The following is an 11,419-nucleotide window of genomic DNA, read 5'->3' as shown; positions in this document are numbered from 1 at the left end:
CCACTAAATGTATATATTTGTATTATATATAAACTTCATCTTTTAATACTGTTTATATTTAGCCTATTGTTTAAAAAATAAAGTTAAAAAATTTTAACTGCTTAAAAGTAAAGTTTTGCCATTGCTTGTAGAAACTTTTTTTTCCTCCTCTGCGCTGCCAGCTGTAACACTTCTTCTGGGTTGCTTGCGTTCAATTCTGTCTGACCAATGGCTTTGATCTTCCAAAACAGAAAAGTGATGTTATTAGAGATCTGGCAAAAAGTAAAGTCTTGCTAACATATACATACATGAAACTACTTACTGGTATAGAAGTTATAGCAAGGTGGGGGTCAGATGGGCAAATCATATGTGGCCTTACAGGCCACTGTATGGACTTAAACACTGTGTGAGATGAGAAACCATTTAAAGGTCTAGAGTAGAGAGATGACATGATCTAATATTTTAATATGAAATAAACTAGATGCAAAAGCTCCTTATCAAAATAGGATCTTTTAAAAAAAACACTAATAACCAACTTTTAGAAATAATAGACACACAAAATCTTAAGTATATTACTGAAGCAAGACACAAAATAACTTACCGCAATTTGTCTTTTATCTGTTTCTCCTCTTTTGTGATGAAGATCTAAATGAATCAGTTAAGAATAATAAATCTAATACTATTAAAAACCACAACAGAATCTCAACTCTTTTAGGTTTGGTTTAGAAGATACATACTATTAAATACTTCTTTAATTTACAGAAATGAACTGTACTAATATCACATGTGATATTAGATGAAAGGATACAAGTCAAGTATTCCAAAATGGTAACATCCCATATGTAGTCATAGTAGGAGTCCATAGCATCATGACTGAAAAAATAGAATTCAGTTACTTCCTCTTAAGCAGAAAAATAGCAGCTTCATTTCTTTTTTTAAAATCATGCGTACCTGTTTTGCTCCTGCAGTGATTTAAAGGCTGTTTTGTAGTCAATTTCTCTGAGGAACTGACATAAAATTGCCACCTACATGAACAAATAAGGATTTGAAAATGGTTTAAGGTAACTAGTGTGAACAATAACTCCTGGTTTTAGAGGGGAAATTTTTAATGATTATTATATCAAGAATATATCAGCCTTACAGTTCACCCTGAGGGATTAGCTCATATTGATGGATCCCATCCAATTTCAATTGCAAAAACCTCTATACAAACAACTGCCTTCCCAATATTTTCTTCATCTACAGTTTTTAGAGATTTATTTGAATGAGAAACTAGCAAAAAGCCAGTTCAAAAAATTGAAGGGAATGGAAAACTGGCAACAGTGTCGTGACATTCAAGGACATAAGAACATGCTTAAACCTTGACAGATGGCAGACACAGCTCATTTTGGCAAAATTTAGGCTGCCAGTCTGCTTAACCTAAAGCAGATCCACTTCAATCAAGTATGTAGGTCATAATGCTTATTTATTTTTAAAATATTTTTAAATTAAAAAAATATAATTCATATACTATGAAATTCACCCTTTTAGAGTGCACAATTCAGTGGTTTTTAGTATATTTACGAAGTCGTGCAACCATCACAACTATCAAATATCCTCCCTTCCGGTCTCCTTCCCATCTCCTCCCCCTGCAAAAACTCCATACCCATTGACATCACTCTCCATTCCTCTCCCCCCCAGTCTCTGGCAACCACTACTCTACATTCTGACTATGGATGTGCCTCTGCTAAACATTTCATATTAATGGGATTATACAACAGCCTTTTGTAGCTGGCTTTTTTCACTCAACATAATACTTGTAAGATTCATTCCTGTTTTAGCACATATCACTACATCATCCCTTTTTATGACAGAATACTATCCCATTGTAGAGACATCAAATTTTGTTTATCCATCCATCAGCTAACAAACTCTGGCTGTTTCCAAGTTTCCGGCTGCTATAAACAATGCTGCTGTGAACATTCATGTACAGGTTTTTCTGTGAACATATGTTTTCTATTTTCTTGGTCATAGACAGGAAAGGAAGTGCTGGGTCATATGGTAATTACACTTAATTTTTTGAGGAAATGCCAAACTTTTCCCAAAAGGTTGCCCCATTTTATATTCCTACCAGCATCATAATTTCTCCACATCTTTACCAACAATTGTTTCTATCTGTCTTTGAATAACGGCCATATTAGTGAGTATGAAGTGGTATCTTACCGTGGTATTGATCTGCATTTTCCTAATAACTAATGTACATATCTACTCTTAAATATAAGAAAACACACTTGAGAATGTTTCTTTTCCACTTAGAAGGTTTAAAGACCAATATTCTTTCATTTTACTTAAATTCTATAAAGCAGCCGGTTGCCAACCGGTGGCCCGTGAGGTCCAAAAGGTTGGCGACTGCTGGTTTAAGGAGACCTTTGGAGCAGCGGTCGCCAAGCGGAGGTCTGTGGACCACTGGTGGTCTGTAAGGTCCGAAAGGTTGGCGACCGCTGCTATAAAGAACTAAAAAAAACTTAAATATGCCAAATTCTTAAATACCATAAACTTAAGCAACAGCAAGGAAAATAAAAGCTATTTCCCAGTCCAATGCTTTATATTTACTATAAACTCTGATATAAAGAAAAATAAACCAACATCAAAATATTAAACTAACCTGTGTGTGGCAATTCAGCAAAGAACAACACTTTATCATTCTTTTTATTACCTATAAAAACAATGTGGATTATTTTAAGAAACTAATTAACATCAATTATAATTAATGTACCGTTCTGATATGGGATGTGAACAGCGGGAGAGGTTGTACATTTTTACAAAACTCCCAACCACAGCAGAATACACATTTGTTTTTTAAAGTATACAGGGAACATTTACTAAGATATATGTGATAGCTGATACAAAGCAGGTATATGAGAACTCTTAATTTTTTCTCTATTTGCTATGAATCTAAAACTGTTGTAGCCCTAGCCAGTTTGGCTCCATGGATAGAGCGTCTGCAGGGTCCCGGGTTCAATTCCGATCAAGGGCATATGCCCGGGTTGAGGGCTCAATTCCCAGCAGGGGGCGTGCAGAAGGCAGCCAATCAATGATTCTCTCTCATCATTGATGTTTTTTTCTCTCTCTCCCCTCTCCCTTCCTCTCTGAAATCAATAAAAGTATATTTTTTAAAAATTTAAAAAATAAAGAAAACTGTTCTAAAAAACAATTTATCCATTAAAAAAATAGTTACTGAAAATGTTTAAATATTAGACAGCAATCGATTTGGGAGTAATCACAACAAACAGAAATGAAAACTCACCCGAAAGGGACCCAGGAAGAGCATTTAGAGGCAGACAAGAAGGAAAAAAGCCAATAAAAACCACCTACCTGGTCTGTATAAACGTCAGGGGGTACAGCTTTATTAAAGAAATCAGAACACACAGCCCCCGCCTGGAGGTAATAGTGAAGAGCTGCCGAATACTGGTTTGTCGCTGGAGCAGAAAACAGATCAAGAAATTACCTATCACAAATTATCAGTTGGAAAAACAGACGGGCCTCTTTGGTGAAGTCAGGTGACAAAAGCAGATTCAAACCATAGGCTTAGAGATAACACTCAAGAAAACACTGCAAAATATTGCCTTTTTAAAAAAACTGCTTTAAAGAAGCAATGTAATAGTTTTTGCCTTCTAAAAGGGACTACACAAAAATTTGTGTCAGATTTCTTGTCAAACTTACTAGTACAGAACTTAGTATGTGGAAGTACTTATTTCCCAAATGTCGTACTTAACTTGCTCAGGTAGTTTAAAACCAGTAAATCTTTTCTGAATAGATAATAAGATACTGATAATTCTTGGTGGGGAGGGGCGTGGAGTGCAAGGTGTGAAAATAAGCATTAAAAATCGTCCACTAGCCTGGCCGGTGTGGCTCAGTGGTTGAGCGCTGATCTATGAACCAGGTTTGATTCCCAGTCAAGGGCACATACCTGGATTGCAGACTCAATCCCCAGAAGGAGGCAGCCAATCAATGATTCTCTCTCTCCCTCTCCCTTCCTCTCTGAAATCAACAAAAATATATATTTTTTTAAATCATCAACTATTTGCTTCAAAAATAATATAGGAGACAGCAGAATAATGTAGTGAGTGTACAGATAAAATGAGATTGGCCATAAGTTATTGCTAGAGCTAGGTGGCACATACATGTGGTTTCATTATAGTATCCTCTCTATTATAATATTTGAAATCTTCTCTTTAAAAAACTCAACTACTAAAACACTGATCATGAAATGATACCAGTCAGAAATTTTATATGACTTGTACACTAACAAAAGTTTTATCAAGTTGAAAAAAATCTATCACATAAAATGGGAGAATTATCAATGTATTCCCAAAAACATAATTATCAATTATATTTATTTTCACTTCTAAAAATACTACAAAAACAAAACACAAAGCAAGCATACATCTCACTTACCAAAATAAATGTCTGCCTGAATAATTAACCAGGAATGGTTGTTTGGATTGATACTGCGGGCATACCGAACCAGCTCTTTCACTGTGATTGCCACAGCTTCAAAGTCCACTGACTGGAGGCTAAAGGGAAGACAATGACCAGTAAGCTCCATTTTAAGAAACAATTTCATATTCCATACACTCATTTACTAAAAACAAAAAGACTTACCTAAAATTTAGGTAACCATAAATAGTCTAAATATTACTAGTTGTAAATATATTAAAACTATCAAAACATCTAAGTCAGAGGAAGTGTGATAAGCTAATTTTTTATAAGCAGTCGAAAACAATCTGATTTTTGTTTTCTTTTCCCCAAAATGCCAAAGAAGGTTAACTAGACCACTCTAAAAAGGTCTCTTTAAATATTTTACAATATAAAGCATATAAAAGAGTTAGGATAAACACGCAGCTCCACTTTTTAGGCACAATTTACCAGTAACAAAATTAATCCTCACAATTCTGAGGGAGGTACTATTCATATACCCATTTTACAGATGCAAAAATTGGCACAGAAAGCAACTTGCCCAAGGTCATATACCAGGTAAGTGGAGTGGTTGAGACTCCAGTCCTAAGAGTTTGGCTAAGAGCCTCTAGGTAAACCGTTCTTTTTGTTCATTTATAATAAACACACACTAAAAATAAAGCATGGTACTCCTTTGGGAACCAAGCCTCAGTTAAGTGGAGGGAAGGGCCCCTCACCCATTTCAGACCCTCCAATCTCCATATGAGATATAAAACTGTTTCCAGTCTCAAAGACTGAGATGGAAGCAAATTACTCCTTCTACTGATTGCTTCCCTACCTACTGAGATCCTCTCTTCTTCACAGATGCCACCAAGAGCAATAAAACAAGGCCTAGGACACACCCTTCAGGCACAAAGTAAGAAGACTGGGGGAAGAGAGGGAAGGAAAGTAACACTGGTGAGGAGACAAGCATGGACTCTTCTGAGTGTGTGAGTGTGTGAGTGTGTGAGTGTGTGTGTGTGTGTGTGTGAGTGTGTGTGTGTGTATGTGTGTGTATGAAGAGAAACATGTAAATAGTTTCTTCTTCCAGAAAACGAACACCTTTTCTCCCCTAAAAAAATTCCCCCATCATCTTAATGTGATTCTCAGGTGATGAAAGTAAGGGGGAAGATTTCTTAAAGTAATTAAAGAGCTTAGGAAAGCAACTAAAAGGGATTGGAGCCTCTGATAATCACAGTGCTAGAGAAGATGTACAAAGAATTACTTAAAAAATAAAAATTAAAAAATAAACATTTTCAAATAGATACTTGTAAAAGAGATAAGATCCCGGAAACCTGATAGAAAGCCATTCTTTTAGCTTCGATTTTCTAAATTTTACCCACTGACAAGTAATCAGGACTACTTAGAGCTCTTCTGTTCTATCCAAGGCTGGTATACCTCAGCTCTTTAAGAGTTATGCCTTAGTCATAGCTTTTATTATTATTTTTTTATAATCTTTTTTTTTATTAAGGTATTATATGTGTACATATCTTACCATTGCCCCACCCTTATCCCCCACCCATATATGCCCTCACCCCCCAGAGTTTTGCGTCCATTGGTTATGCTTATATGCACCTTAATCATAGCTTTTAGAAAGACAATTACTATTATAGAGAAACACAAACTTAGCTATAGAACCCAAACACTGTAGCCTTTTAATCCAACTATTTAAGAGGTATCTATACCAGTCAGGATGGAACTAAATATATAAATAATTTAATAAAATGTAAGCTATAATACTTCTTACTTGGGGATGGAGGATGGCCAAATAGAAATGTGTTCAGCTGTAATATCATTCACAATGTCTTCCTTAAAAGGAAAAAAAACAAAAAAAAAAAGGTGATTTAAAAGGAAGAGTATTTCAAACATTTTTAAGACAATGAAATTATGAAATACTGACCCGAACATTGTGAAGTTTGACAAAGAGTGACAAAATAATAGTCAAAACCAATGGTTCCTATGAGAAAGAAAACACAGAATCCTTAAATATTATATATTATGTTAATATTTCTTGCATCAACATCAAGGATACCAAGTATTTTCTTAAGATTCTTACTCTTTGGAATTTACTATCTACTTTAGTTTAAAACACACTAAAGATCAACTTGATCATGAAAGAAATCATGGCACACAATTTACACAAAAATTAATCATATTTAGGAGTCTGGTTTGTAATATATAAATCCTCATGACTTTTGAAAGTGAGTAAACAGATCACATTCCACAAGTACTTTCAGCTACCTTAAACAAACTGACTTTTATTCCTTAAAATAATAAAGGATGAAATCTAGGTTATGTCCAGTAAATTAGTATGACATTAACCTGATCAAACAAAAATTAAAGCTAGGCTTCACACATCTAGCCCTATTATAAAGACTTCTTTGTCATTTAAAAAATACCTGTTTGTAGTCACTAGAACATAAGTTAGGTAAATGCAAAATAAACTTCTCCATTTAGACTATTCTATCCTCAACACTGAAGCACATTAACAGTTCACCTAAATAATCATGTAAGCACTCAATATTTTTTATAGTTTATAAAAAAATCAGCAATAGTAATTAAATTGACTTTTACGAAAACATACCCGTAATTTCTTTATAAAAGAAAGCAGTTCACTCCTACAAAAAAAAAAAAAAAATTCATATATACACTGAAAATAAATTATAGGTGAAGATTTATTCCAAACTCTCCAGTTCTGCATGTATAAGAATATATTTTATTGCCATGCCAATGTAATTTCTGTATTACTATCCAACTGTAAGCTTTCATTGATTGTATTAAATGATAGTTTCTTAAAACAAACAAGGTATTTCCAAAGGTGATCATGTCAGACAAGTCCATCAGATGTCAGCACCAGCAAATTCTTACATTGTCTATCTTTATGATATATAAGGATAATGGTAGATGTTCTGGGAATAGTACAAATAGCATAAATAATAACTAAAAAAAATAAACTGATCAAAACATACCTATACATTATACCTAGTGTGGATTCCCTCTGCTTTATTAAACTAACTCTGCCATCATTTCCTCGTTTGTGTTGACTGGACACACTGCAAATCTGAACAACAACTTCCCAAAGGTCTTTAGCGGTCCGTCTACTTTCTTTAGGGCCTGGAAGCTCTTTGATTGTAGCTGCTAAAAGCTGTCCAAGCTATCACACGAAAAACAAACAGAAAATACACGAGAAATCATCTGTAATGTCACACGTTAGTTCTATTAAGGCACAAAAGAAAAATGGACAACTGCCCAAGTACACCAAGCAGGTATTTTATGCTGTGCCTTCTACCCAACAACTGAGAAATTTAGACCTCACTGTCTACTGACAGATCTGGATCTGCTCGGGAAAGAAATCTCTGGTTTTAGTATATTATAAACATCACTGTTCCAAACAAGTATAGTCTAATGAGAACAAATTGCGATGACACAAAGAGGTATGTGACTTGTTAAGTGGGGGGAAAAAACAAGTTACCAAATATATATAGTATGATCCTGCTTTAAAAAAAAAAAAAAAAAAAAAAAAGGTTTGCAAAGAAATGTATATACCACAATGTTAGCTGGGGTAAAAGTCCATGGATGAGATTAAAATAGTGCTTAAGTTTTACACACACACACATACCACACATTTTAATCATTAAAAAATATTTCTTGAGAAAAAAATATGGAAATTGAAGTTGACAGAACAAGATTCAAAGCAACTCTTCTCTAAGAAATAGTAGCAACTGGGGATACTGCTATGTGAACAGGCAGAATTAGGGAAGGACAGATTATGGAAAATGATTGACCTAAATTAAAAGAGCGTACAGACCAAAAATGGAGGAAGGACCCAGAAATAATAAAAAGTGGAAGGGCTGAAAGCAAAAGGCAGAGAAAAGACAGATCCTAAATGTAGAAAAAGAAAATCAGCCTTATAGCAAATTCAGCACAGGGAAGATAATTAAGAGAGGAGAATGTGTGAGTGGAGGTGGAAGAGGACATAGAAGGGATAAATGAAAAAAATAAAGATTAAACTAAAGGAAAAAAGAATGAACAACTTATTGTCAATTCAGGGGTGTCACTACTGGTAACAAACATGTACACTAACAACAATCCAGCACATCACATTTAGAGAAGTAAACAGACTCTAAAGAAGGGTAAGGTCCACCCTGGCTGAGTGGCTCAGTTGGTTAGGAGCATCGCCCTGTACACTAAAAGGTTGCAGGTTCGATTCCTGGTCAGGGCACACTAGGTTTCGCGTTCAATCCCTAGTCGGAGCATACGGGAGGCAACTAAGTGATCAATGTTCCTCTCTAACATCAGAGTCTCTCTCTCTGTCTCTCATATCCTTTGGTGCGAGTTAAAAACAAAAAAGTGTAAGGTGCTCAAATGGAAAATGGGTAGAACTACACCCTCCTTACAGCTCCCACCAGTGTATACCCATATATACCTGTGTATTCCAGAGCTTAAAACTAGAGTTTGATTTTTTTAAAATATATTTTTATTGATTTCAGAGAGGAAGGGAGAGAGAGAAACATCAATGATGAGAGAGAATCATTAATTGGCTGCCTCCTGCACGACCCCCACTGGGGATCGAGCCTGCAACCCAGACATGTGCCCTGACAAGGAATCAAACCGTGACCTCCTGGTTCATAGGGTGATGCTCAACCACTGAGCCTTGCCGGCTGGGTTTGATTTTATCATTCAAAGCAATAAAAGCTGACCCGCCTTTCACCAGTTTAGGATTATACCAAAAATTTATCTTTTAACTACATTATTTTTCCTTGCATTATCATGGAACTATAGGGTATTAGAAAAAAATATTAGAGAAGGCAAACTCAAGTGCCTGAATTATCAAAAACTATACTTTTAACTATAAACCAACAAACATTTGTCCAATCTTACATTGTATCATAAAAATTGGACAAGTTCCCTAAGTAGTACATGTTAGGTCGAGGCATGGGGGAAAGACCACAGCCATGCAAGCACCCGCAAGGTAGATGGTGACGAAGATAACTGGCAGATAACTGGCCCCTTCCCAGAACCTTGCTAGCCTTCCCAAACCCCTGCCCGAGGCAGGAATTCCACATCTCTCATGCTCTCCACCCTCCCCTCACCAAACGGCTGTATAAAGGAAGTACCTAAGCCCCTGTTTTGGCGCGAACTCCCCTGGCCCACTCTCGGACCGGTGAGTTTCGCCCGGGAGTGCAAGATTAAAACCTCCCCCCCTTTCCATGGCCTGGACTCTGTGTCTTGTTTCCTGCGTCGCAAACCTTTCAGTACAGACCTAAAAAAATAGGTATAATAATTCCATCCTAATCATTATTTTACTTAGATTAAACGTGAATTACCTTCACATATGGATTACTCTGAAGCAGGAAGGCAGGAACTTGCAGTGTAAGGTATTCATTTTCCTTCCAGTTTAACATAAAAGCAACACATTCCTCAGCAATAACTTGACGAAGAGGAATATCTAAAGAGCCAAACAAATATTTGGAATTACCATCATGACATTATAATGAGAACAAAGCAAAATTTGCTCAGATTTCAGTTAAACATATTAAAAACAACAGTTACAGATAAAAAAAAATAGAAAAATACTAACATTTTATACTTTTCTCTAGAAAGCTTAAAGGTTTCCCAACAGACTGCCGTGGTCCCCACTATTTTTAAAAAAATATATTTTATTGATTTTAGAGAGGAAGGGAGAGGGAGAGAGAGATAGAAACATCAATGATGAGAGAGAATCATTGATTGGCTGCCTCCTGCACCCCCCGCACTGGGGACCGAACCCGCAACCCAGGCATGTGCCCTTGGCCGGAATCGAACCTGGGACCCCTCAGTCCGCAGGCCAATGCTCTATCCATTGAGCCAAACCAGCTAGAGCCGTGGCCCCCACTATTAATCAAAAAAGTATGCACTTAAGAACACCTCGGATGCCCAACACTCTATTGTGGAAATTTGTAATTCAAATGAGCAGAGAGAAAGAACACACAAATGAAACAAGTACAAAATGGTATGGCATAAACTTTTAGAGAACAGAAATAGCTAACCCATATAAAACTGTAATAAATCTGAGTTAATATATCATTTTTATTATTTTTCTGCTTAAAATGTAATAAATATTCCTGAGACAATTGATTCACTCTTTCAAAAAATATTACTGCACCAGAAACAATTGTTTTGAACATTTCCTTAGTATATAACAGTCAGGTTTTAATGTATTGCAGGAAAAAGAAGCCCCAATGAATGCTAAAGAACAAGGTTAAAACTTTAAATAGAAAGAGCTATTAAACTTAAGTAATTATATTCAGTCTTTCTAAAAAGATTGCCTGTGGCTATTTAATTTAGATCTCATCTTATTCCAAAAAAGAATCTGAGATGACAAAAAACAGCATAGGAACACAGCCAAGTAAAAAATACATTTGATTTATCTTCTTAAAGAAGGAATGAAGACAGAAGTGAAGTTAGTATCCCAAATGCTGCATGTCACTGAGTGCTACACAGTTTGCCAAAGGAAGCCTCCACAGCAGTTGGCTCCAATGCCTCCTTTACTTAGCCGGCAGGCCCTCTCAGTCAGATGGCCCTGGCTCTTAAAGCTGAATCAGAACCCGGAGAGTGGAGTCCTGATACAGCCTGAGAGGCAGTGCTTTGGAGACTAACCTTCCCTTTAAGCACCTGCAATACAATTATTCATTATCAAAAAGCATAGAGTCATATGCTGGAACAGGCAGCCAAGAAACATAACAAGGACACGTGTTTCAACAGAAAGCTACCTTTTAACACAGAGGTATTGAACGTTGGAGGATCTCTCCCAAAAGACATACCAAGATAATTAATCTGTAGCTCTTCTTTCTATACCTAAAAGGTTGGATCTGCTGTCAGTTAAGGTAACTTCTTGTTCCTGATAGCAAAGCCAGGTCCACCCACGTAAAGGAGAACTTCTCTTTCCCTGTTCCATAGAGGGCACGCATCTAACTAATTCAAA

At 36.1% G+C, this 11,419-nt stretch overlaps 1 protein-coding gene across 3 annotated transcripts in view; it reads right to left on the bottom strand.

The window, feature by feature from the left end:
* Positions 1-25: 25 nt before the first annotated feature.
* The window catches only part of INTS8 (integrator complex subunit 8), a 43,466-nt gene continuing 32,072 nt past the window's right edge, over positions 26-11,419 (bottom strand). For all 3 annotated transcript variants that reach the window (XM_008148531.3, XM_054708251.1, XM_028156082.2), the window contains 12 exons: positions 9,783-9,904; positions 7,425-7,609; positions 7,040-7,073; positions 6,356-6,412; positions 6,203-6,264; positions 4,417-4,535; positions 3,334-3,437; positions 2,624-2,674; positions 931-1,004; positions 788-852; positions 581-624; positions 26-218 (listed from right to left, as the gene is read on the bottom strand). In XM_008148531.3, coding sequence (XP_008146753.2) covers positions 102-218; positions 581-624; positions 788-852; positions 931-1,004; positions 2,624-2,674; positions 3,334-3,437; positions 4,417-4,535; positions 6,203-6,264; positions 6,356-6,412; positions 7,040-7,073; positions 7,425-7,609; positions 9,783-9,904 — 1,034 coding nt within the window. In that variant the 3' untranslated portion in view covers positions 26-101. The remainder of the gene's footprint in view (positions 219-580; positions 625-787; positions 853-930; positions 1,005-2,623; positions 2,675-3,333; positions 3,438-4,416; positions 4,536-6,202; positions 6,265-6,355; positions 6,413-7,039; positions 7,074-7,424; positions 7,610-9,782; positions 9,905-11,419) is intronic.

The sequence above is a fragment of the Eptesicus fuscus genome, chromosome 19 (assembly GCF_027574615.1).
Source record: "Eptesicus fuscus isolate TK198812 chromosome 19, DD_ASM_mEF_20220401, whole genome shotgun sequence".
NCBI classification, from domain to species: Eukaryota; Metazoa; Chordata; class Mammalia; order Chiroptera; family Vespertilionidae; genus Eptesicus; species Eptesicus fuscus.
This window is presented reverse-complemented; position numbering and strand designations above follow the sequence as displayed.